This window comes from Aspergillus ibericus (genome assembly GCF_003184845.1).
Source record: "Aspergillus ibericus CBS 121593 unplaced genomic scaffold BO80scaffold_35, whole genome shotgun sequence".
In the NCBI taxonomy this organism is placed as follows: Eukaryota; Fungi; Ascomycota; class Eurotiomycetes; order Eurotiales; family Aspergillaceae; genus Aspergillus; species Aspergillus ibericus.
The window spans coordinates 270696-296453 of NW_020292133.1; the positions used below are offsets into that span (position 1 = coordinate 270696).

General features: G+C 58.5%; 9 protein-coding genes and 1 non-coding gene across 10 annotated transcripts; 5 read left to right on the plus strand and 5 right to left on the minus strand.

Annotated features, from left to right (window-relative positions):
* Positions 1-204: 204 nt before the first annotated feature.
* BO80DRAFT_479802 (sterigmatocystin biosynthesis fatty acid synthase subunit beta) lies at positions 205-6556 on the plus strand. Its single transcript, XM_025723320.1, has 4 exons — positions 205-5311; positions 5361-5849; positions 5899-6014; positions 6068-6556. The coding sequence occupies exons 1-4, from the start codon at positions 304-306 to the stop codon at positions 6500-6502; spliced, it is 6048 nt and encodes a 2015-aa protein (XP_025572866.1). The 5' UTR covers positions 205-303; the 3' UTR covers positions 6503-6556.
* A 781-nt stretch (positions 6557-7337) lies between these two features.
* BO80DRAFT_t228 lies at positions 7338-7408 on the plus strand. The gene has a single exon. It is a non-coding gene; the product is annotated as a tRNA-Gly (tRNA).
* Positions 7409-9455: 2047 nt separating this feature from the next.
* Positions 9456-11746, plus strand: BO80DRAFT_361452 (geranylgeranyl pyrophosphate synthase; the record flags this gene model as incomplete). Its single annotated transcript, XM_025716013.1, has 3 exons — positions 9456-9864; positions 9930-10161; positions 10213-11746. The coding sequence occupies 3 exons, from the start codon at positions 9456-9458 to the stop codon at positions 11744-11746; spliced, it is 2175 nt and encodes a 724-aa protein (XP_025572867.1).
* Positions 11747-11944: 198 nt separating this feature from the next.
* Positions 11945-13071, minus strand: BO80DRAFT_504007 (aldehyde dehydrogenase family protein; the record flags this gene model as incomplete). Its single annotated transcript, XM_025724406.1, has 2 exons — positions 12540-13071; positions 11945-12496 (listed from the first exon to the last, which is right to left on the minus strand). The coding sequence occupies exons 1-2, from the start codon at positions 12969-12971 to the stop codon at positions 11945-11947; spliced, it is 984 nt and encodes a 327-aa protein (XP_025572868.1). The 5' UTR covers positions 12972-13071.
* Positions 13072-14165: 1094 nt separating this feature from the next.
* On the plus strand, positions 14166-15839 carry BO80DRAFT_361466 (ganglioside induced differentiation associated protein; the record flags this gene model as incomplete). Its single annotated transcript, XM_025716015.1, has 1 exon — positions 14166-15839. One exon carries the CDS (start codon positions 14166-14168, stop codon positions 15837-15839), a length of 1674 nt encoding a protein of 557 aa, XP_025572869.1.
* Positions 15840-16423: 584 nt separating this feature from the next.
* On the minus strand, positions 16424-18202 carry BO80DRAFT_479816 (MFS general substrate transporter; the record flags this gene model as incomplete). The annotated part of the gene is made up of 5 exons (XM_025723321.1): positions 16424-16462; positions 16517-17584; positions 17632-17801; positions 17850-17984; positions 18034-18202. 5 exons carry the CDS (start codon positions 18200-18202, stop codon positions 16424-16426), a joined length of 1581 nt encoding a protein of 526 aa, XP_025572870.1.
* A 761-nt stretch (positions 18203-18963) lies between these two features.
* On the minus strand, positions 18964-20767 carry BO80DRAFT_447419 (glycosyl hydrolase family 43 protein; the record flags this gene model as incomplete). Its single annotated transcript, XM_025721605.1, has 10 exons — positions 18964-19001; positions 19057-19471; positions 19522-19612; positions 19662-19797; positions 19852-19857; positions 19905-20049; positions 20096-20183; positions 20237-20448; positions 20497-20649; positions 20702-20767. 10 exons carry the CDS (start codon positions 20765-20767, stop codon positions 18964-18966), a joined length of 1350 nt encoding a protein of 449 aa, XP_025572871.1.
* A 379-nt stretch (positions 20768-21146) lies between these two features.
* Positions 21147-21719, minus strand: BO80DRAFT_361316 (uncharacterized protein; the record flags this gene model as incomplete). Its single annotated transcript, XM_025716003.1, has 1 exon — positions 21147-21719. One exon carries the CDS (start codon positions 21717-21719, stop codon positions 21147-21149), a length of 573 nt encoding a protein of 190 aa, XP_025572872.1.
* A 387-nt stretch (positions 21720-22106) lies between these two features.
* On the minus strand, positions 22107-23477 carry BO80DRAFT_466968 (uncharacterized protein; the record flags this gene model as incomplete). The annotated part of the gene is made up of 1 exon (XM_025722821.1): positions 22107-23477. One exon carries the CDS (start codon positions 23475-23477, stop codon positions 22107-22109), a length of 1371 nt encoding a protein of 456 aa, XP_025572873.1.
* Positions 23478-24138: 661 nt separating this feature from the next.
* Positions 24139-25671, plus strand: BO80DRAFT_495546 (uncharacterized protein; the record flags this gene model as incomplete). Its single annotated transcript, XM_025723954.1, has 2 exons — positions 24139-24739; positions 24804-25671. Exons 1-2 carry the CDS (start codon positions 24426-24428, stop codon positions 25669-25671), a joined length of 1182 nt encoding a protein of 393 aa, XP_025572874.1. The 5' UTR covers positions 24139-24425.
* Between the last annotated feature and the right edge of the window lie 87 nt (positions 25672-25758).

Consider the following 25758-nt stretch of genomic DNA (forward strand, 5'->3'; position numbering starts at 1 on the left):
AAGCTAAACGGTAAGCCGCGGTCTGATCGCCATCGTGGTGCTGCGGCCCGGATCTTTCAACCGTGGCTGCGTGTGTCGGGTTTCGGCCGCCGGATGCATCTCCGCGCGACACCGAATGCTGCCAGTCATTCTGGCGGCCGAACGGTCCTCACTCGGCAGGATTTGGTCTGTCTGACTCAGCGATTGTTCGGGGGAAGGGATCGACTGGGGTTGTTCTATATCTAGGGAGACAGACGACTTTTGTATGTTGCTGTCTCACGGTGGTCCATCCCGACCAAATGTCGCCATAGTCAGTCACACATCATGACTGCGACGAAAGAACACCTCATCGCCTCCCCTGCACCGGCTGTGGACGCGGCTCCCGTGGCCGTGTCTCTCGAGCATGGGGAGATCACCGCCACGCTGCATGTCAGTGCTACCATCGCCGCCACGCTGCAGCCCTACCGCGCCAGTTGGCTGGCCGCCTTGCCCGATGACGGCCCTTCGTCGCCCATCAGTTTGGCCGTGCAGTTCCTCGGCCACCTGGCCCGCCAACAGGCCGGTATCCACGCGGTGCAGGCGGCCCTGCTCGCCTTTGAATTGGAGTATCTGCAGGGCTCCGACATCCACACGGCCGTCACGGCATTGGCCGATCCCCTGGGGGCCAAAAAGACCGCTCTCAGCGACTACTATGCCGCCCTGGCCTATACCAACCAGCCCTCATCCAGTCCTCGCAGTGCCCTCTTCGCATCCGCCCAGGCTGGCGCGGCTCGCATCACCACCATCTTTGGGGGTCAAGGAACCGCGAATCCCTCCTGCGTGCGCGAATTGCGCTCATTGTACACCACCTACCGCTCCATCCTCACTCCGCTCATCCAAGAATGTGGCTCCGTCCTGGCCTCGCTCTCCCAACAGCCCGACACGCAACCCTACTTCCACGGCCGCCCCATTGACCTCGACGCCTGGCTTGCCGGGGAAACCCTCCCGGAGGACTTCGTCAGCGCTGCCCCGGTGAGTCTGCCGATTTTGGGGCTGTTCGACCTCGCCCACTACTGTGTCATCTGCACGGTACTCGGCCAGACCCCCGGACAGGTCGCTGCCTCACTGCACGCTGTCTCCGGTCACTCTCAAGGCATTGTCATCGCGGCCGCCGTGGCCCGCGCCGACTCGTGGGCCTCGTTCTACGAGAATGCCCGACTGGCGGTGGAGCTGCTGTTCTGGATCGGTTTTGAGAGCCACCAGGATGCTCCCCAGCTGTTCATTGCGCCCGAGCTGATTGCCGAGACCAAGGACGCAGGCCACGGTGTGCCCTCGCCCATGCTCTCCGTCCGGGGACTCGAGCGTCCGGGCCTCGACACGATCCTGGCACAATGCAACAAGGTGCTCCCCGAGGATCGCCAGCTGCATGTCGCCCTCATCAACGCCCGCACCAACCACATCGTGGCCGGCCCGGCCGCGTCGCTGTGTGGTCTCAGTCAGATTCTGGCTGAACTCCAGGCGGCCGGCGAGAAGGATCAAACCCGCATCCCCTTCAGCCAGCGCAAGCCCGTCGTCTCCCACTCGTTCCTCCCCATTAGCACCCCGTTCCATACCCCTTATCTGCAAGCGGCGTCGCAGCGCATCAAGGCGCGTCTGGCCAGTCACACTGTCACAGCGGAGCAGCTACAGGTGCCTGTCCTGCATACCGCCACGGGCGCCGATCTCCGCGCCATTCCCCAAGCCAATGTGATTGATGCGCTCGTGGACGCCATCACCACCGAGCCAGTCGACTTCCCCGTCCTCCTGGGTGATGCAGCCACCACCCACTACATCGTGCTCGGAGCGGGCCGACTCAGTGAGCTGGTCAGGCAGATCCGTCTTGGCTACGGCCAGCAGATCATTGCGGGCAGCGAGATCAAGTCCTCGAGTGCCGACGTCTCCGGCCAGGCAGACCTCTTTGCCGCCACCCTGCGCCCACCCCAGCCCTCATGGGCCGAGGCCTACCAGCCCCGTTTGGTGCAGACGGCCAACGGCCGACTCATCCTCGACACGAAGCTCAGTCGTCTCCTGCAGGTCCCTCCCATCATCACCGCCGGGATGACCCCCACCACGGTGCCGTGGGATGTGGTGGCCGCGGTCATGAACGCGGGCTACTTCATCGAATTGGCCGGCGGCGGCTACCACACCGAGGACGAGATGCGCGTCGCCATCGAAAAGATTGCCGCCAGCATCCCCGCGGGTCGCGGCATCACCTGCAACCTCATCTACGTCAACCCCAAGGCGATTGCCTGGCAGACCCGGCTGATCCAGAAGCTCATCCGGCAGGGTGTGCCGATTGACGGCCTGACCATCGGGGCCGGTGTGCCGTCGCTCGAGGTCGCCCGCGAATACATTGATGATCTCGGCATCCAACACATCTCCTTCAAGCCTGGATCCGTCGATGGCATTCAGGCCGTGCTGCAGATTGCCGACGACCAGCCGACGTTCCCCATTGGTCTGCAGTGGACCGGTGGCCGCGGCGGTGGCCATCACTCGTACGAGGACTTTCACGCGCCCATCCTGGCGACCTACGCCGAGATCCGCAAGCGCGATAACATCCATCTCATTGCCGGTAGTGGCTTCGGCGGGGGCGAAGACACCTACCCCTACCTGTCTGGTCAGTGGTCCGTGGCGCGCGGCTATCCGGCCATGCCCTTTGACGGCATCCTGCTGGGCAGTCGCATGATGCTCTGCCGCGAAGCCCACACCAGCCCGGCCGTGAAGCAGCTCATCGCCAACACGCCCGGGGTGCCCGACGAGGAGTGGGAGAAGAGTTACACGGGCAGCGCGGGCGGGATCATCACGGTGCGGTCTGAGATGGGCCAGCCCATCCACAAGCTGGCGACGCGTGGCGTCCGGCTGTGGGCTGACTTGGATCAGACGCTGTTCAAGCATCCGCGGCCCAAGATGGTTGAGGAGCTGGCCAAGCGGAAGACGGAGATCATCACCCGGCTAAACCAGGACTACGCCAAACCCTGGTTTGGCCAGGATGCCAAGGGCCAGCCGGCCGACCTGGCAGACATGACCTATGCTGGGGTATTGCGTCGTCTCGTCGAGCTGATGTGGGTGGCTCACCAGCAGCGCTGGATTCATCCCTCTTACCAGCGCCTGGTCTCCGACTTTGCCCTGCGCACCCTGGAACGAGTCACCCCGGAGGTCGACCTGGATTTGGGTCTTCTGTCGACGCCATCGGTCTTCCTGCAGGCGCTGGCCGAGCAGTGCTCCTCATCGACTGCTCAGCGACTTCACCCCGATGATGCCGCGTTCTTCCTGCGTCGCTGCCAGGCGCGTGGCCAGAAGCCGGTCCCCTTCGTGCCGGCTCTGGACGAGAACTTTGAGACGTGGTTCAAGAAGGATTCCCTGTGGCAGTCGGAGGACATCGAGGCCGTGGTGGGCCAAGATCCCGAGCGGGTGTGCATCTTGCATGGCCCCGTCGCGGTCCGATATGCCGTCGACAAGGACGAATCAGCCCAGGAGATCCTGGATGGCATTGCGGCCTATCACACCCACACGGCGCTGCAGGAGTTCTACCAGGGCGATCTGCAGCAGGTGCCCCAGGTTGCCGATGCCGCGGCGACATCTCCGCTGGCGGGCAGCGCGGCTGTTACTCAGACCTTCCACGCCCAGGAGGAGGAGGTGAGCTCGCTGGACCTGATCACGGCCAGCTCCTTTGGCTGGGTGCGTGATCTCCTCGAGACGCCTACCATCATGCGGGCTGGTATTCGCAAGAAGAACCCCTTCCGCGACATTCTGACCGTCCAGCCGGGTCAGAAGCTGGTGGTCAATCACACGGAGCAGCGCGTCGTCCTCTGGGAGAGCAGCACCGAGCAGCCGGTGGTCAGCATTCACTGCGACGCCACCAAGCACATCTCGGTGGATCTGCACCAGCCCGGCGCATTCACGGCGGCCCCTGCTGTCCTGTCCCTCAAGTACAAGGCCCTCACATCTGGTCTGTCCCCGGCCCTGGAAGAGATCGTCGACGGACGCAATGACCGCATCAAGGACTTTTACCGCAACCTCTGGCTCGGAGCTGGCGCGGATGCCATCCAGGACATCCACGCCACCTTCCAGGGTCCCGAGGTCACTCTCACCAGTACCCTACTCGCCGACCTGTACCAGACCCTGGGTCTCACCCCCACAGGCATCCGCCCGACGGCCCTCCCCATGGACATTGCCATTGTCATCGCTTGGGAGCCGCTGGTTGAGCCGCTCATCAGCACCGGCATCGAGGGCGATCTGCTTCGCCTGGTGCATCGCTCCAACGACATCGCGTACGTGCCCGGGGCCGAACCGTTCCAGATCGGCGACGTGCTGCGCGCCAGCTCGCAGATCCAGGCCATTGTCATCGAACCCACTGGCAAGTCCGTCGTGGTCAAGGCCACCATCGAGCGCGCGGACGAGCCCATTGCCTGTGTCACGGCCAACTTCTTCATCCGCGGTCCATACACCGACTACGCCTCGTGCTTCGAGCGCATCACCGAGCCCGTCACTCAGCTCGAGGTCGCCACCCCGGTCGACGAGGCGCTGCTCCAGTCCCGTCCCTGGCTGCAACTCGATGATGCCGAGGCCCAACTCGTCGGCAAGACCCTGTGCTTCCAGCTGGAGACATCCACCGAGTGGAAGGACCAGACGACCTTCAAGACGCTGCAAACCAGCGGCACCGTGTCTCTTTTGTCCTGGAACGGCAAGCAAACACCTATCGGTCGAGTCTCGTTCCACGCCCAAGACTGCAAGGCCAACCCGGTCTCGGACTTCCTCCGCCGTCGTGGCCAGCCCCTGGTGGCCCGCAAGACGCTCGACGTCGCCATGGAGCTGAACCAGACCTCCGAGGGCGTGCAGATCCCTGTCACCAACACGGCGTACAGCACCTTCTCCCGCGACTACAACCCCATTCACATCTCCTCCGTGTTTGCGCGGTACGTCGAGCTGCCGGGCACCATCACCCACGGCATGTACACGTCCGCCGCGGTGCGTGCCGTCGCCGAGCGCTGCGCTGCCCAGGGCGATGTCTCCCGCTTCCGGCGCTGGGCTTGCTCGTTTGTCGGCATGGTTCTTCCGGAGGACCAGCTGGAGGTGCGCGTCCAGCACGTCGCCATGATTGAGGGTCGGCTGTTGTTGAAGATCACGGCCGTCAAGGCCGGCACCGACGAGGCGGTCATCCAGGCCGAGGCCGAGGTCGACCAGCCCTCGACGGTGTACGTCTTTACCGGCCAGGGCAGTCAGTCTCCTGGGATGGGCCAGAGTCTGTACAAGTCCAGCCCGGCTGCCCGAGCTATCTGGGACGCCGCGGACAAATTCTTCATCGAGACCTATGGTACGTCTCTTTCCCCACCCGATCCATCGCAAGCTAACATTTTCCCCAGGATGGTCCGTCCTCGAGCTCGTCCGCCAGAACCCGACAGCCCTCACGGTGCACTTCCGGGGTAACCGCGGTCGCCAGATTAAGGCCAACTACATGGCCATGACTATTGACGCGTACCGTCCGGATGGATCCGTGGTCAAGGAGCCTATCCTCCCGGAGCTGACTCCCGCTTCCACCTCGTACATCTTTGCGGACCCCCGAGGCCTGGTCTTCTCGACGCAATTCGCACAGCCCCTGGTGCTGCTGCTCGAGCGCGCCGCCGTGGAGGATCTTCGCCAGCGAGGCGTCGTGCAGCAGGATGCCGCGTTTGCCGGCCACTCTCTGGGCGAGTACGGAGCTTTGGCGTCGTTTGGCGAGTTTATGCCGTTTACGGATCTGCTCCGGGTGGTGTTCTACCGAGGCCTGGCGATGCAAGTGGCCATTGAGCGGGATGATCAAGGCCGGACGAACTTTTCCATGGCGGCCGTGAACCCGGCTCGGGTGGGGAAATGTGAGTACTTATACCATTCTCGCATGGGGAGTACTGACGAGCTGTGCAGTCTTCTCCGAGAAGGCCCTGAGGCAAATTGTCACCCTAATCGCCACCTCGACCAATGCCCTGCTCGAGATTGTCAACTTCAACGTCGAGGGCGAGCAGTATGTGTGTGCCGGAACGGTAAGCATCCCTCTCCTCGATACATTCTGCATATGCCTGATAGAATGATCCAGCTGGAGAACCTCCACGCCCTCGCCGCCATCACCGACACCCTCGCCCGATCCCCTACCGGCGCTGCCCTGGCCCACGAATTCACCCACCCCCCCGCCACCGACCGCGCTGACCTGGAATCCACCAAGCTCATCCAGCGCTGCATCGCCGCGGCGCGCCAACTCCCCACCCCCGTAACCCTGAAACGCAGTCTCGCGACGATCCCCCTGCAGGGCATCGACGTGCCATTCCACTCAGCGCACTTGCGACCGGGGGTCGCCTCGTATCGCAATTTCCTGGAGGAACGGATTCCCAAGACGGAGGTCGATCCGCAGAAGTTGGTGGGCAAGTGGATTCCGAATGTTATGGGGACACCGTTTTCGTTGAGTCGCGAGTATATTGAGGGGGTGTATGGGTTGACGAAGAGTCCGATTTTGGGGGCGGTGTTGGCTGCGTAGATTGACGGATGGAGTTTGGAGTGTGTTGCGTGTTTTGTGCTTCTTTGTGAGTTTGTGATGTTTATAGCCAGGCTATGAGCCAGTTGATAGTTACTACATCCAATAGAGTCAATTCCTTACTGCTGGTAACCTAGTTACAGTTTTGCTCCTTCTATCTATCCCCTTCTCTAGGTTGCGTCTCGCCACGAAGCTGGTTGAGATGATTGTCCCCTGGCTGGCTACAAGCCGTATAGAGACGGGGGTATATAATTCATGCTACTCACCCCATGTCCGGTTCTGTGTGAATATTACGAATGAGATCCAGATCGAATCACAGAATGTTTCAATAAGCTCTAATTTTTGGTCCGTGTAGACTCCGTAGATCTCAATGAATCACGTGATCCAACTATGCGTGCCATTGGTCCTTCTCCCAACTGCAGTATATACCTATTTTTGCGTGTATAAATTGAAGGGCAACAAAATCAACTCAACGCTGTTTCTTTGTATTCGTAGCGAGTCTAGCTTTATTTGGATCGGTGAGTCATGACATGTGAATGGTCTGTAATATGCAGCCGCTCCCAAGTTATATATTCCTTCCGTCTTAAGGGGTCTGAATCCATAAACCAGGAATATTGAGTTCTAGCTACTATTATCCATACTGGCAGAAGCCAGGTAATACACTGGATTTAGTGTCGACTCGATATTAATGTAAATTGTGTCTGGAACCCGGCATTTTAGATCACTGACTAGAAAACCCATTTGCCCAGGTGGGCTGAACAGCCGCTTTTAATTGACGGCCCGCTAGCATATTTTGCCCCTTGATAAAATAAAATACAAGCCCGTTACTCAAACACTAGCATCATTGGTCTAGTGGTAGAATTCATCGTTGCCATCGATGAGGCCCGTGTTCGATTCACGGATGATGCACATTCTTTTTCTTTTCTTTTTTTTTTTCCCTTTTTCTAGTCCATCGATGTCCATAAATCCATGATATCAATCATATCCACCAGGGAATGATGCCTGCACCTCGGGCCTGCCGATCGCAACCCACCGATGCAGCTGCATCGTGGTCCCCACTCGGGACTATCTTCCACGCCTTCTGTCAAGTGACCTGGTTGTTTACTCCTTTGGGCCAATTGTCTCATCAGGGTGTCAGCCAACGACATCCCTCCCGATAAGAGGTGACCAGGCTACCTACCTACTACTTACTAGCTTTCCTATCTGGTGTTTTCGCTGGCAGCTCCAGATTGGCTACCTTAATACAACTAGCGTAAACAAGATCCTCGACGCAAGGCGGGATCTGCTACGGGCACTGTGCCCTGGCACTGTAGTGGGTGTCGGGGTTGCGCCGAGATGCGATGCCATCCCGCCCCAGCGACAACTTTCCACTCGGACGGAGGGGCAGACCAGGATGCAAGCAGCAAGCAGCAAGCAGCAGAGCAATGACGAGAAAGCATCACAGCAGGGAAGCGAGCATGATCAACTGCATCCCGCCAATGGGAGGCCCGCCGGAGAATTAACCACAGTCGGTGGCCCACTGAGGGGGTCAGTTTGTGGTGGTAGAGGAGCACTAGGATTACCCACCCGGAAAAAGTGATGCTAGATACTATCTCTGGAGGATAAGGACCCTCCTGGTCCGAGCATCGATGTAGGATTGGAGTGCAGAGATTGTCGGTTGGTGATCTGGTGAAAGTCTACTGCTTGGCTAAGGATGCCAGGGTTGGAGGGGGCTAAACCTAAATGTGTATAGACTTTGTGTATAGACTTTGTCCAGCGAGGCAGCATTCCATGTTGCAGCATTCAGATCCGGCACCTCATGAAGCCATGGCAATAATCGCACCATCTGCAAATCCAGAGGGGAGAGAATGAACTGCCGACCTGGTAACGAGGGCAACAGCAGCCGTGCTGGACCCGCGATCGCGATGCTTCCAGGGATATTTGGATGTTTGGCTTTCTCCGACTCGGGCAGGTGGGGCCGTTAGCTGATGTTTTGCTTTGCTTTGCTGACGGTCATTACACCGGATTGCATTGCTTGCTGCTGGCTGCTCAGATCAATGTCGCGCTCTCTATCTACATGATATCTCCGTCGTCGATATCGCATCACCCTCTTTGCATCGCTGCAGCTGGCTGCACACCCGTCTGCCGTGTCACTCCAGCCACCTGGACAGGATATCCTGGCCACCCCCTCGTGAAAAAAAAAAAAAAAAAAAAAAAAAAATGGGCCGTGGGCTGGCCCGGCCCTTCCGTCCCGTCCAACTCCAGCTTTGCCGTGCACAACCTGGCCCGATGGGCAGTCAAACAATGCTTGTCGCATCGATCGAACAAAGAATCAGAAAAAAAAAAAAAAAAAAAAAAAAAAAAAAAACGAGTCGCCCCCGCGGCGGGCAATGACCCTCCCCAAGCAAAGCACATCGTCATTGTCCTCCCAAACCCCCCCCGGGTGGACATGTGTTGGCCCAATGAGACGATAGTCGGTCGCGTCGTGGATGAAGCGGTGAGGCCGCACGGCGATCCACTCGGGCAAGCGACGATGAAGCTAAACAGCCCTAACCAACACTAACTCACCTTCCAGGCCGCTGGCGGACCCACGAACTGCTGTAGCCGCACAAACAGCTGCAGTGATGCGCCCAATCAGCCCGTCGATCGCAGCTTAGCTCGCATCCCGGCCTCTCTGCAGCTCCCCAAGGCGACGCCGTTTGTACCACCGGGAGGTCCATGCTGTCCCCTTCGATAAGAGAAAATTTTGTCAGGCCATGACGCCCGCCGCGAACTTTTTCCCCCCCCTCCCATCCCAGTGCTATTAAAGACCCCGTCTGGCGCAGTGTTGTCGCTACTTCTCCTGCTTCCCTTTCTCCCCCAACTCGTCCCGCGTCGATCGCGTTGTGAACCTGTGACCCGCATTGCAGGTCGTCCATCAACTTCTTTGTCTCTGTCATCTTTTGCTGTTTGATTTGTGACGGTTCCCATCACCCCAATGTTCAAGCAGTACTCCCACATTCTGTCCCACAAGAGGCGACGCAGCAGGGGAAGCACCATCAGCCAAGTCCTGTCCGCCGCGCAGTCCGAACCTGCGTCGGAAACCCCTACGGCCAACGAGCCCGTCGAGGTCTGGGGGTATTCGCAGGTGCTTCCTGAGGATGAGGAGTACCTGAAGGACTGCTTCACTACCCTGACCCCTCGCATTCACAAATACGACCATGTCGCTCAGCGCGGGAGCGACCGCTTTGTGCAAGACCTGACGGCCGCCCTCAACACCGACGAGCCCCAGACCAGCTACCTCTCCTCCCCTGTCGGCAACTACGCCAGCTTCCTCTATCCCGAATGTCTGCCCGAGCGTCTCGAGACCGTGGCCTACCTGACCGAACTCGGCAGCCTGCATGATGGTATGTACCCCCCATTCCCCCGCTGCATTCCCAGCGCGCCGCTGACGTATAAGACAAACAAAAAGGCAAAGAGACGGCGCAGAAGCCCGACGAGCCGGTCGAATCCCCTCGAGTCGAAGCCCGGAAGAAACTCCTCGAGAAGGCCATGTCCGAGTTGTCGGAGAAGGACAAGGACGGCCACGAGATCATCGACTGCTACCGCAGCAACTGGCTGGTCACCCCGGAGGTTCCCACGGCCGAGAACTGCGCCAACCTCGACGACTATGTCGCCCGGAGACGCCTCAATGCGGGCATTGAGTGAGTCCACCCGAGAGTATATCCGAACAAGAGCGCAGCTAATCTTGATAGCGTCTACTGGACCCTCATGGGCTTCGCGCACGGCACTCGCCTCGGCAAGGAGGACCAGGCGGTCGTACGCGACGCGCTGGATGCCGCCGAGCGCACCATGTTCTTCACCAACGACTACTACAGCTGGCCCAAGGAGAAGCGCGTCTCCAAGAAGCGCCCCGTCGCCAACGTCATCCTCTTCCTCATGGAGCACCAGAACATGTCCGAGGATGACGCCAAGGCCAAGGCCAAGCAGCTGATCATCGACAACGAGCACGAGTTCGTCCGCCGTCGCGACGCCCTCTACCAGGCCAACCCCGACCTGGCCCCGCAGCTCCGCAAGTGGATGGAAGTCCTGGGTTCCTCCCTGGCGGGCATCCACTACTGGTGCAAGAACGCCCCTCGCTATGCCATCCCCGACACCGCCGAGGAGAGCGAAGAGGAGTCGTCCGAGGAAGACGGCTCCGACGAGGAAGAGTCCTCCGAGGCCGATGATACCGACGATGAAGATGACGAGGATGACGACGAGGAAGAGGAGGAAGAAGAAGAGGCCGAAGAAGTCCAGCAGCCCGAGAGCGAAGAAGCCGTCGAAGTGGCCGTCTGGACGCCGCTGGCGCCGGAAGAAGAAACCCCGGAAGTGCAGCTGGATACATCCGCCCTGCTGGCTCCCACCAGCTACGCCCGCACCATTGCCGTCAGCACCCTGCAGACGGATCTCCTCACGGCCCTCAACGCCTGGCTGCAGGTCCCCAACCGCCCCCTCTCGTTCATCAAGCAGGTCATCACCGAGCTGCAGGACTCCACCCTGATGCTGGCCGACGTCCAGGACCAGGCCGTCCTGCGCGATGCACGCACCCCGGCCCACCTGGTGTACGGTCCGGCGCAATGCATGAACAGCGCCGCCTACATGTTTGTGCGGGCCGCCCGCATCCTCACCAGCCTCAACTGCCCCGGCATGTTGGACGGTCTCCTGCAGGAACTGGAAGCCCACTTTGTCGGCCAGTCCTGGGAACTGAACTGGCGGTTCTCGACCCATTGCCCGGGGGAGAGCGAGTACCTGGCCATGGTCGACCAGAAGGCCGGGTCCAGCTTCCGCCTGCTGACGCGTCTCATGCAGGCCGCCAGCATGGGCGGGTCCAGCCTCGACTTTGAGCCCTTCGCCAAGGTGCTCGGTCGCCTCTCGCAGATCCGTCACGAATACCTGGGTCTGCTGGATTCCAGTGCCCGCTCCTTTGGCGAGGACCTCGACCAGGGCAAGGTCACGTACCCGATTGTGCGGGCCTGCAACATGGACCCGGCCGGACGGGCCATCATCTTTGGCATTTTCCGTCAGAAGCAGGCCGGCGCAGTGCTGCCGATCGAGAGCAAGCGCCAGATCGTGGCGCTGGTGCAGGCGACGGGCGCCCTCCAGGCGACGTATGATCTGATCCGGCAGCTGGGCCGCGAAGCGCTGAATGCGTTGAGCGAGCTGGAGACGGCGGCCGAGGAGGTCAACCCGGCCTTGCGGGCCGTGGTCAAGGCGCTGGGTGAAGTGCCAGCGCCGGAGCAGTTGTAATGATGTGTGATGATGATACACTCCTTAATGTCTATGTCTATGTCTATATGTTCTACTTTCCTTGGCTTGGCGTTGTGATGATTGATGAGACTTTCCTTGATGTACTTATGAGGGCTACATGTGTGATGATTAATGATGATTTTTACTTTCTGCACAAATCAAAACGTAACTACAATCCATAGTAAGAAGTATAATCAATTACAACGCAATAAACACCGACTTCACCTCGGTCCAATGCTCCGTGGCATACCGTCCCAACTCCCGTCCCTGCCCACTCCCCTTCCACCCCCCAAACGGCATATCAAACGCCATGGTCGGACTCGTACAATTCACACACACACTGCCCGCCTCAAACCGCTTCGCCGCCCGCAACGCCCGGGAAATATCCCGCGTATACACACTCGCATACAACCCATACTCAGTATCATTCGCCCGCCTCATCATATCCTCTTCCTCCTCAAAGGTATTTACCACCACCACCGGGCCAAAAGTCTCCTCTTGAACCAGTCTCGACGACTCCGGCACATCCGCCAGAATCGTCGGCTGCACAAAGTACCCCGTGCTCCCTTCCCGACCACCACCCAAGTACACCTTCACCCCCTCCTCCTGCGCGAGCTGCAGATATCCCCGCACGCGCTCAAACTGCACCGCATCCGCCTGCGGCCCGCGCGTGGTCTTCGGGTCCAACGGATCCCCACCGCCCCCCATCTCCTTCATCGTCGTGGCAAGCATCTCAATAAAGTCCCCCCGCTATCGCCACATGGACATACACCCGCGAACTCGCAATACACACCTGTCCCGAGTTCCCCAGGATCGACCTCGCCGCGGCAGGCACCGCCTTGCTCAGATCGGCATCGTCCCAGATCACGAGGGGTGATTTCCCGCCCAATTCCAGATCTACGGGCCTTGAGATTCGACTCCGCGGCCATGCGCTGGATAGCTCGGCTGTGCGTTTCTCCAGGTTGTCGGCCCATTTCTCCAGGTAGTGGGCACGTTGCAGGGCACCGAGTTCAGACCAGCCTGGAAAGGCCGCTTTGGCAGCCGCCACGGCCCGGTCGACATCCTCAGGACCGGCCTCGTAGACCGAAGCACTGTGGGCTTCGGTGGCGGGGTTATACAGGTCGAATGTGGCCCCGGATTGGGATGGGACGAACTCCCCGTTGATGTAGAGACGATTCTCAATAACCTCGGGCTTGCCCGGTACTTGAATAGTAGATTCAGTCATGACTACGCTGCTGCTGCTGCTGCTGCTGTTAATTCAATGCACAAGCTGTGTTGGGAACAGGAAGCACGGCATGATATAGGGTTGTGAGGGCCCGCTGTAGTACGAGAATTGGCACTAGTTGTTGGTGTAACCGATCGCTCCTATCAGCGTGACCCAAGCCTTCGGGTCATCTGTCGTCCACCCATGGATCAATTCGACTGTGCTTTGACGGCCGTGAAAGAGGGTATGCCGGGTAAGCATCCATGGAGACGGCGGCATCCGTTTGGTTTGCTCGGTTGTCGAGGGATTGGTGTGCCCCAGAGTGTCTCTCCCTCCCCATTTCTGTTCTTGGCGCCCAGGCCTGAGTCCCGAATCTGAAGTTGCAGGATTGTTGAATAGAACCGGTCATTAAACTGTGCTGTTGCGTCTCCACTCTGTGGACCCCACAGAACCGGCCATTTATGTTCTGGAAGCCTTAAGAGTTAGGGCCCGTCGTACCCCTGTCGACTGGCCCGGCTGTCGGATCGGAGATAGGCTACCACCGGGATACGAGTCAGCGAGAGGGATGGAATGATTGTCAAGGTCCTGCAGCTCCGCTGGCTTCCGGTGTCAATGGGAGATCGTAAGAGAAGCTGTCATTGTGCGACGTCGTATTCCACTGACCACCGTCGCGGTCAGAAGATGATTCGGTGGTGCAAGTGCCATTTTGGGATAGCCCTGTCATTACCGGGTGGGTGGGGAATCTTTTGTTACTACTCGCCATGTTGATCGCCAACTGGCAGATAGTCACAGCCACAGTCACAGTCACGAGACTGGGCATTTGCATCGCTGGCAAACACTGCCAAGTCCAACTCGGGGACTCCAACTCGGGTCCGCCCGCACAAACAGTGCAAAACAGAGGCAGCTCATGATTGGCTGCATCGCCCGTGTAAACAGGACAAACCGGTCAAACTGGTGGTGATCTGGTTGTATTGTCGCCAATGCCAAGGGGGATTCTTCGCCTACAAAGGCGACGAGGGCCCCCATCGAAGACCGGAGTCAGAATGGTATCCCCCTTGTACAGTGATCCTGGATTAATTGTCCTGAAGTTCTGGCATCATGACCGGGTGCGTGCTGTCCGTCCTGCAAGCCCTCCTGGGCGACTCCCACTACTTCCAGTCCCAGCGATACACCTGCCAACACGGCCACCACCATGGCATCGAGTCCATCGAGTCCATGGAGGCATGGGCCCACTACACCCTCATGAAGCAGCTGCTCTGTGTGCGACACCCCCGGGAGCCCCTTGATCCCGCTCTGCTACAGGACATCGAGCAGGTCCTGCTGGACGAGCGCGCCCAGCGCGTCCTCATCGATGCCACCTCCCTCCCAGCCCTAACTCCGGCCACCACCCTGCCAGCCACCCTCCATCTCTGGCAGGGCGACATCACCACCCTGGATGGAGTCACGGCCATCACCAACGCCGCCAACAGCGAGATGCTCGGCTGTTTCCAGCCCGCCCATCGCTGCATCGACAACATCATCCACGCTCGTGCGGGTCCCCGCCTGCGCGAGGCGTGCTTTCGTCTGATGAAGCGCGGAAAGCGTCAGTTACCCGTCGGTCAGGCATGTACCACCCAAGGCTACTGTCTGCCCGCGTCATATATCATCCACACCGTGGGCCCCCAGCTCGATGCCGGACAATCCGCCCCAACCTCCCAGCAGCGCCACCAGCTGCAGCAATGCTACGAGGCCATCCTGGATGCCGCCGAAACTCTCCCGTTATCCGACCCGCAAGGCAAGACCATCGCCCTCTGCGGCATCTCGACCGGTCTCTTCGCCTTTCCCGTCGAAGACGCGGCCCCCCTGGCCGTGGCCGCCGTCATCAACTGGCTACAGCGCCACCCCGACACCACCATCACCAACATCATCTTCAACACCTTCCGCGACGCCGATACCGCCACCTACCAGCAAATCCTCACCAAGACGTACGCGCCCGTCCCCTCCCTCCCCACCCCACCCCAAGTCCACAGCCCCTCCCTCCACCAAGCCAAAGCCTGGCTCCGCGCCGCCGACACCATCCTCGTCAGCTGCGGCGCCGGCATCTCCGCGGCCATCGGACTCGACTATACCTCTACCACTCTCTTCACCCAACACTTCCCCGCGTTCAAAAAATACCGGATGCGCCGTCTCTACGACTGCTTCGACCGCACCCTCCGCGACTGGCCATCCGAGAACGTCCGTTGGGGATTCTACTTCACCCAAATGGCCATGGTGCGGAATTGGCCCCGCTCCCCGCTGTATACCTCCCTGATTGAATACCTGGGGTCGAATTTCGCCCCGGATCGGGTGCATGTTCGAACCTCGAATGCAGATGGGCAGTTCCGCGCTCATGATCTCCCCGAGGAACAACTCTCCACGCCGCAGGGCCAGTATGCGTATCTGCAATGTTTGGAGGATTGTCATCCGGATGCGGTGGTTCCGTCAGCGCCCTATCTGGAGGCCGCGCTGCCGTATCTCGACCCCGTGACGCAGGTGCTGACGGACTCGGATAAGGTCCCCACGTGTGCGTTCTGCGGGGGGGCGATGTTTCTGTGTGTTCGCGGCGGGGACTGGTTTAATGAGCGGCCTTTTGCTGCGGGCGAGGAGCGGTGGCATGATTTTCGCGAGACGTTTCTGACGGATCGTCACCGGAATGTCGTGATTCTGGAGCTGGGGGTGGGATTGTCGACCCCTGGGGTGTTGCGGTGGGAGAATGAGGAGTTGGTGGAGCAGGGGGAGGGTCGTGTGCGTCTGGTGCGTGCCGGTCTGGGCGATGCGGCGCATGTTCCGTGGGAGTTGGAGGCGGAGCAGTTGGCGACTACGGTGGAGGGAGATTTGCAGGATATTGTCCGGGCGATTGTGGCGCCGTGATGATGGGTAGGGATTGATGACTGTATTTGAGCTTAGACGCACAGTGGAGTTGGTTGCGGGACCGCATTGGTGTTTATAACTGTTATTGTGGTAGCTGTTGTTAGCTCGGTTTCTCTGGGAATTAATAGGTTCTGATCATGATGTCAATTTGGCTCTTTGAAGAGTTGTTGTCCTTTTTTGTGACTATCAGCATGTAGATCATCCGTGCATCAAGCGAATTGGGGACTGTGGATGAGACTCGGGGGAACTCGGGCACGACCGAGAACGGATGCCCCCGAGATGGCCATCCCCGAGAAGGCACTCTATCGTCCTCCACTTCCCGACAGCTGATTACTGGGTGTCTGTTGCATAGGAGGGATTTGCAATGGACCAATGTAGTTCAGCTGTCTATTACTTCTTTGTATGTCGGAGAATGGGGATATTGCAAGTGACGCTTCCTGTTTCATGCTTCCCGGGTCCACCACTAATTAGGGACATATACAGAAAACTCGCAAAAGACACTTGATTGATAGGAAGATGCTCTTTCCACTAGACATGTACATCATTGTGAACCTCCTAGTCCAACCTCTCACTCATCTACTGACCTATTCCACCCTCCTCTGCTGGCTAATATACCGTCTCCACTACCCCAAATCAGCACCCATATCAAACACCCCCAAGAGATACGGAATACTCACCATCGGATTAAAAAAATACACCGGCACCCCTAGGAGCAGCACACCCCCCACCACCCCGGCCAAAATCCCCATCGCCGCCGGATAACTATACCGCGCCACCATCGGATTCAACCCATAACTCACCCCAAAGCCGATCAGATTCTTCGTCCCCACGACCGTGACCAACGCCGGGCCGGGATTCTTCTCCCACGCTTCGGTCGCGAACGAGGTCGTCCGGATGAGCGTCGATACGAATGATACTTGGTACAGTGTCCAGCCCATGAAGGGTCCGCCCCACGTGGCGGTGCCGCTGGCGGTGAAGCCGTAGAGCAGTAATGAGGCGACGGCGAGGAGACCTGGCGCGATGAGTAAGAGGAGGTGGTGTTCGGGTTGATGCACGCCCCCGGACCGTTGCGCCATCCAGACGATGAACCGGTCGCCGAAGATTCCGGCGTAGAGCATCCCGCCCAGCCCGCCGAAGACCCCGCCCAGATTGATCAGGCCGATGTTGGAGGCGGGCCAGTGGTAGTTGTATTGCAGGACCGTGTCGTAGGTGAGGGAGACGCCAACGGAACCGCCCAGAATGACGGCGGAGAGCAGCGTCGCGTAGATGATCCCCGGGGAGCTGAAGGTCTCGAGCATCTGGCACCAGGTTCGAAGGATGGTGCGGACTGGATGGGGGGATGGGCCGGGCCAGGGACTGAGCATCTGGCGGTAGGTTTTCTTGGGAGGGACTTCTCCCTGGAGGGAAGAGTGGAGGTTGTCTTCTCGCGCGAGGTATTCCCGCGTTTCTTCGGCATCGAGGACTCGGGTTACGCCGTACTGATCGGTGACTGCCACATGGTCGTCGACGAGGACCGCCCGGCGCGGAAACCGGGTCTCGAAACAGAAGAATCCGACGAGCACCAGGCCGACCGCGACGGTAATGACAAACACCCAGTAGAACCAGCGCCAGCCCAGCGCGGCGACCTCGTAGGAGCTGGCAAGCGTCAACAGGCTGGTCACGATATTTTGGGTGGCCCAGTAGATGCCGTAGATGGTGCCGCGCTGGTGGATGAAGGTCACCTCGGCGAGCATCAGGGGGAGGAGCTATTCATTATCAGCGGGGATGACGGAAGAGGATGTGGGACTCAGACTGATTCCGTCGCGCCGGTCGCAAATCCCAATACAATACGCAGTCCGAAATGCTCCTCCCAATTCTGCGACAGGGCACAGCCGATGAGCGAGCCCAACAGGACGGTGTTGGCGATGAGCATCACGGGTCGGCGGCCGCAAATGAGGGCTAGCGGCAAGATAAAGTAGTTTCCTGGTACTCCTCAGTTGCTGACAAAAATGGGAACATGGATCAGCCTACCAATGCCTACAAACAGCGATGGAAAGGTCGACAGCCATACGACCTGGTTGGTACTGTGGCCTTCGGCGCCATACATCTGAAAGAAGACGTCCAGGACTGATCCCAGTCCGCCGATGACGGAGAGCGACATGATAGCTATCCGGTTAGCATGAATAGAACTTGAAGCTGTGTGCGAAGAACTTACAAAACCAGCAGCAGCACACCACGATGCCCGTCTTCTCCCACAGGGCCAGGTTCAAGGGATCGTTGGGATCATCGCTGGGCACCGGGAGACGCTGGATGCGACCCGTTTCGTCGACCAGCACCTGGTCGACATGTTCCAGACAGTCGACTGCAATCTGTTTGTCAGCCATGGCGATAGGGTGTCCAGCATTCTGGCAGGGTATGAGCATGGCTGTGGGTTACGACTTTATCCTCGCGACGCGCCCGATTGCTCTCCACCACCATCCCGAGGAGGTCAATGCGGCCTGAGCTGCCATTGAGCCAGAGCAGACTTGCAGAATCCGGGGATGCGGGGAACTGGGGCTCGTGGAGATGATGAGCGCCGAGGATGACCCCCCGAGGACAGCACCCCGAGGACTTGGGATCCCTTCGAGTGCGTATCTGGCGAGAAAGGGTCGGGTGGGATATAAGGAAGATCTTCTGCGTCATTTCATTTCGGAGCTAACGTAGAAGCGTGAATTTAAACTATGACCAGTCTGTCCTGAGTGCAACAGGGGCCGACGGCCTGGATCTACCATGGAAGGATGAGTCGGGGGAGGGATTGTTTCGGGGCCGTCCTCGGGGCCCTCCGAGACGGCGCTCAGGCCGACTTGGCCCCGAGCAGGTTTCGTTACGATCCGTGGAGGTCCCTCTTCATTCGTAGAAGTAAGGTATTATCTTATGCAGAGCCTACTTAGTAGCTCATTCACTGTGTGGAAGGTATATATCGCCGCCATGTCTACGAGAAGGTCAACCTCATCTCCCCGCACCTGCATCTACTCCGGACATTTTCATTCTCATAAGAGATGAATTTCGAGCTGAGTCGATATACAGATCACTTCCATTGCCTCCACATGAACCCTTCGCGTAGATTGACTTAAATCCAGACCTGTCGCTCAAGTCACCCTCGGGCCTACTCATCCGGCACCAGCAACCGGTCAATATCAGGTCCTATTCGCCAGTAATGTTAGCAACATCCGTCTACACCCCTCGTGGGAAGTCTCACCGTATCCCTCTTCATACGCGCTAAAGATAATCACATTGTCATCGCCGCTCTCCAACTGAGCATTCAGCACGGACGAGGCCGGGGTATTCCCATTGTCGGACGGCAAGAACGCCAGGATCTGCGACTTGCCGTTGACCGTGACGGTTGCAAACCGTTGGGAGGAATCTCCATTTTCGTAGCGCACCTGGATACTGGTGGTGGTGGAGGCCTCGCTGGACACGTTGCGGATCTCGAGGGTGCCGTTGTCGGGGCCGCCGATCCAGCCGACGGATTCGCCGCCCGAGCAGCCGCTGCATGAAATGACGGTCGCGCCGTTCGAGAGCACATTGCTGGAGGCTTCGGCTTCGGGGTCGGTCTCCTCGCCTCCAGAGGACCAGGTCCCGTCCAGGGAGGGGATCCAGTTGGAGCTGTCAACCTGTGGTTACCGTCAGCAGGCTGCAACCTGAACGGATTCGAGGATCAAACCAAGGTCGCGTTGGTGCCGTCCAGCGTCAATGGCAACCAGATGTACGTTGACGCCATCAGATTGGTCGAGATCCAGCGATCGCCCATGTACCTGCTTGTGTCAGTAGTACAAAGACATGCCCATCTACGGGGCGTCTCACATCACACTCTCGCCAACCTGCATGACAAAGGTGGTCTGGGAGTCATAGGTGTCGGTTCCCGCGGTCGCAAAGTCGCTCCAATCGCTCCACGTGCCATTGAGGTCCGTCGAAGTGGTGTACTTGTTATCATTGGCAGCTGTCATCGCGGTCAGTGGTATATCAGGCGTGCATACTCTGGGTAGCTACGTACACCATCCTATGCTGGTCAGTCAGGCTACATCAAGCTGAGAAAAGGAAACGAACCAGTCAGTTGCGATCCAAACATAAAGTACACTCCGTCCTGCTTGTACAAGGCCGGGGCCTCGTAGTGCTCCGGGAAGAGATGGGTGGTGTAGGACACGTTGAGGTAGTCGTCGGTCAGCCGGTCGATCCGCAGGCCGTTGGGGCGCTGGGCCGGTTAGTAGGGTGCATCCATCGAGGACATGCTCACTCACATCTTCTGAAAGCAGATACGCGGCGCCATTGTCATCCTTGTACAGTCCCATGTCACGCGACTGGTGCCCTAAAGGCTGGAACGACCCTCTTGACACGAGAGTTAGTCTTCGCGATAGGCATTAATCCCTCGGGAGGCTTACAGATAGTCATATGTCCCGCAGACACTCGACGAAGTGGCCACGCCGGTCTTGGCTTCGGCATAGGAGCTGTCGTCGATATGCAGCCACATCACATATGTGGAGGTGTCATCGTTGTAGAGGATCTTGGGTCGCTCGACCACCCGGTCGGGGCCCAAGTCGCCGCTGCTCTCCAGGGAGAGAAGTTCGCCCACCAAGGTCCATTCGACCAGATTCTGCACGGCTTAGAAGGATGCTCATGGGGAAGGATGGGCGATACGAACGGTACTGGAGTAGCAGTTGATGGACTGGAAGGCGCTGCCGTCCGTGTGGTTTTCCCCGACCCAGTAGTACACCGAGTCGACTTCGATGATGCCGCCGCCGTGCGCCTGGATATGCTTGTTGGTTCCTTCGGCCGTCCAGGTCGCGCCCGGAACCTATCGCAGTTAGTCGCTGGAGGATTGATGCGGTACAACGACCAGGACGAACAATTTGCAGCGACGCAGCAGCGGCATTGGCCAATGCCACGGAGGTAAGAATAGAGGCCGTTCGCATCTCGTTAAGGTCAAGCTGAGGAGAAGATGAGAGACTACACGGGCCCGCCGGCGTCTGCATCCAGGGCGCTACATATATGCTGGGACAACGAAAAGAGGGACACTCTGCAGGTCTGATGCGGAAAATGATTGGGGGAGAAATCGGGCGTCGGTTAATTAAAAGCTGACGATTCTTCAGGGTTGCTGCCAGGGTCTGCTGCAGATCGCCTGATCTTTCTCCGGTGGAGGCCAGCCCCGCAGTGCCTTCCGAGCAGAGGCAGCTGCAAGGAACAGCCCATCGCTTCCACATGGCACTGCCACTGTAGGACATGAATATATACATCGCCATGGCTGAGTATCGAGCTTAAAGCTTCCTACAGACAGATTCCCATTCTCTTCTTTCAGCTCGGGCACTCTGCATGGCTGGTTTGCGGAATCGAAAAGATGCTGCTGGCCAGTTCCGTGATCTCCTCCACCCCCAGTCCCTTGAGCGCGGCGAGGATCTCATCGATCATGGTCTGGGGCAGCCCGTCCGGGGTTCGCGAGTAGATGTCAACGCCGGCCGGGGTGAAGAGGGTTTTGGCAAAGTAAGTGACCAGCCATTGGTTGCCATCCAGGGCATTCCCGAAGCCGAGGCATTCCCAGTGCGAGCTCGCAATCATCAGCCAGCCCTTGCCGCGCCAGTCCCAGGCCCCAGGGTTTCCTGGCGTCGGGGTGTCCACCCCGTGCACCGTCTTGACCTTGTCCGATCCGAGGGCTTGGTATCGCACCAGGTCGTCGATCTTGATCGTGCTGGACGCGTCGGGCGGCAGCATCTGGTAGGTGATGTTGACGTTGCACTTGCCCTTCCAGAGTGGCAGACTGGAGTGGGTGACATGCCATGTCCCGAGGAGGAAGTCATTGGTGGGTGGGACGCATTTATTCCCCTTGCTCGCATAGACCTTGGGGAGTCCGATGAGGGGATGGGAAGCCATGGTTGGTGCACCCGCGGGGTTCCGGAGAGCGTGGGGGGGGAGAAGATCGATACATAAAAGGGGGGAGGGCCAGGTTGCCAGGGGGATCCTAATTGCTGACAGCAAGCCTGCTTGCTGCTGATTTGTCAAGCAGGACTGGCCAATGACAGGCCAGGATCAACACCAACATAACATAATGAGCTTACGATTCTTCGGAGACTGGGCGGACCCAAATATGTTAGACAACGATGACCTGTTACTGCCTGCAAAGTATTCGACGGTAGCAGAATCGCTAGGCTACCACAAAGTTATGCATCCACCGACGCCACCTGGGGTCTCTCCATAACTTCGGCCAAATAGTCTGAGCAAACCCCGCTGTTGACCATGAGATGAATACGATCGAATGGTTCATGCATCAGCCAGCTGCGCCTTTGTTGCTGGCTTCACATACCCTCCGCCGCGGATCTTCTTGGTCGTCCCATTCAACCATCCATTCGCCGACGCGCTGGAATTATAGTACAACGTGTATCCCGCACTGTCCAAATTGCTCAACGTCGGGTCCGAATCCGTAAAGTCATTGACCACGGTATCGTTCGTCAAAGTCCACGTCGAAGTCTCGTCCAGCGCCACAGCAAACGACGACGTGCCATAACCCGAGTATGCGGTTCCTGTCCACGAGGAGGATTCGGTCAACGACCAGCTGATCCTACTGCCATTGTACGCCACGAGATCCCCGGTCAGGTCGGACTCAGACACCGTGATGGTCGCCTGGGCCGCGGCCGTGGAATCCGCAAAGTAGCTAAAATCCTGCGTGACCTGCGAGTAATTGGCAATGACCAGGATCCCGGACGTGGTGTTGATGGCTGTGCTCGTGAGGTGGGACGTTGCGATGACATTGCCAAACCAAAGCGCTGCCGCATCTGCAGGGAGGACGGTCAGACGAGAGTTGGTAAAGTTGATCTCGGACCCTGATCCTCGGGTGCCAGAGGAGAAAATCACCGCGCCCGCCAGCAATCCCGCCGTGAGATCCGAATCGTGGATATCGATCTGGGCTGTATCGAGGAACGCAATCGGGGCCTTCTCGGCATATCCGATGATGTTCTCGGCATAGACGGTGCCCTGGCCATAGATAATGGCACTGCCGATGCCGGCCGTGTGAGCGACCGAGTCGTACACATACACGTAGCCTTGGGGACTATCACCCGCAAACGACGAGGATCGGTAGGCGCCAGAGTAGTGTTCCAGATTCTTGCCGACGATAGTCCCATACCCGGCCGCATAGAGCCCGTGAGAAACCGGGCCGGAGCTGTATAGGGTCGAGTCGGAGATGGACACATACGTGTTGTTGCCGTAGGAGTACACATTGGCGGCTCCATTGTGGACCGTCACGTTCACATGGTCGAAATAGGCCACCGACACGTTGGCCACGTTGACAGCAGCATTCAAGCCGAAGAAGCTGGCCTGGTATAGGTCGCTCGAGTATCCGTGCTTGACAATGGTAGAGTAGGAAACGTTCACCTCGGAGCTTTCCGTGATGACGAGGACGCTGGTATCGTTGGCCGAAACGGTTAATGTCTCATGAGAGATGCTTTCGGTTTCGCCCGAGTACTCATACGCTCCAGTGATGGCGTCGACCTGGTAGGTGGTCGGGGTATAGTCCCAGTCCGCCGTGAGGACATCATCGGCGGCATCCGCGACAAGATCGGCAAAGTCACCGGGGTCGCGAACAGTGACTGTAGCCGCGCTAAGAGCGGAGAAAAGTACAAGAAGAGACAGCATCTTGATACCGCAGACAGGCTAAGATGAGGACAGAAGAATGTGCCGCGGAGAACGGTAGTCATCCCGACCTACTGGGTCTGATATATCAGTGAGCCAGGACTCGGCATCGCGATATCACCCCGGGTTGGCCCCACGCAGCAGCTCCGTGACTGACGCGTCACCGGCAGTGTTTAAGCTCAGTGATTGGCTATCATCATTATTGATCGGGACCCTGAAGGCAAAAAGCTCGATGATGGGGTAACAAGACCGTGTCTCCACCTCGGCTCCACATCTCATCACCTTATTCAAGCTTAATGTGTCCATCAACAACACCGGTGGAGTCGATACTTGGGACATAGCTACCCATAGGCCGGTCTCGGCCAAAGCTGTTATCTGTATGATTCCAGTCATGGATATTGAATCACGGTGGGTTATGTCGACTGCAAAAGAGCCAAATATCTCCCTGAGCCATATGGCAGGAATTCAGTGAGCATGTGGAAGCACTCCGCGGAGAAGATTCCGTGGAGCCGATTGTCTAGACATTAGCCCAACATAAGGGCAGGTCTATCCTTGCCTGCCAAGCCTGGTGACGAATGCTGCAGGTTGGCCTACATGGCCGTCCAGAGGAATGCGGAGGGCTCTACAGGGAAGAGATGACACCATCCACTGCCCGGTTCCCCGCATTATCCCCCACATCTTCCAAGTGGACACTGTTGAGTAAATCTGGAGGATGCAGCCTGACTGCTGGCCCGGGAAAGGGGCCTATACCAACAACAGGAGAGAGTGCCGAGGGCCGCTGATGGGCCACAGTGCCGGTCTCAGGTGTGGAAAGATAGAGTAGTATGAATCAGCGCCCGCCGCATATATAAGGACCATGATAGGACTCCGAAAATAACCATGAGCTGTTAGGAAAGCCACCATTGAACAGAACCCCGAACAGCAGAGAACAACGGGATTCCTCGCATTTCAATGTTCCATTACATCCGGAGAGTCCTCGCTGGAGGTATCCTGTGCCTCCTTACCATCGCAGATGCGGCGCCAACCTCGACCTCCAGTGGTCTCCCAACCACTGCTGCCTACTTCGTCAGTGGAACCACCTCGACCTTTGCCCATACGACCTTGACCGCCACGGGTACCGACGAGGGGGTCCTTATTGTCAAAGAGACCGGGGTTGCCGTCCTGAATGATGTGACCCTGATCAAGACCGGCGATACCACTAGCGACGGTGACAGCTCCTTCACGGACCTGAATGCCGCGGTCGGCGTGGAGACCAACGGCACGGTGTATATCACGGACAGCAACATCACCACCAACGGTCTCAGTGCCAATGGACTGCACACCTATGAGGATGGTGCCACCGCCTATCTCCAATGTATACATTCATGCCGAAGGCGATGGATCTCATGGGATCTACACCGGCGGGGGCACCATTTACGGCGACAATCTCGAGATCTACACCTATGACGGGCATGGCAGTGCCATTGCCACGGACCAGGGCGGTGGCTTGATTGTGGTGAAGGACTCGTCTGCGTACACGTATGGCGCACTCTCGGCGTTGGTCTACTCAACCGGAAATATCACGGTTAGCTCTCTGTCCGGCACCGCCGCCATTGCTCCGGTGGCCTGCATTGACGGCGCGAATTCCTTTACCCTGAACGACTGCGAGGTCTCCTCCGGGACCGAGAACAATGGGGTGTTCCAGATCGTGAGCACAGTCTCGAGCAGCACGACAGAAACTGCCTATGCATATGTGAATGGCGGCTCCGTAGCCGAGACGAATGGCACGTATGCCTTGCTTTTCGTGGCCAACATCGAGGCCTATGTGTATTTCACCAATGTGGCAATCACCATCCAGTCGGGCATTCTGGCCAATATCACTGCTGACAGCGACTGGGGGACTTCGGGGGATAATGGGGGGACTGCCAACGTGTATCTCACCGACCTCGAGGTCACGGGCGATATTTACGTGGACGATATCAGTGCGATCAATCTGTATCTGATCGGGTCGAGCTGGACTGGGGCCCTCAATGCGGACAGCACCACCGGATCCGCTTCAGTGTATCTTGATTCCAGCAGCACCTGGACTCTGACCGGTGACTCCTATGTTGATAGTGTTAGCCAGGAAGATGGGTCTACTGTCATTACCGGCCAATACTCGGTGACGGCGGGTGCGGAGGTGGCCAGATTGCGTGGCGGATGTCTTTCCTCCTTGTAACTATCCCCCACGCTATGTGTACCGCGATAGTTCCGCGTGAGTCAATCGGGATTTGGGGTGGTGGATGCGGATCGGAGGGACATCGCC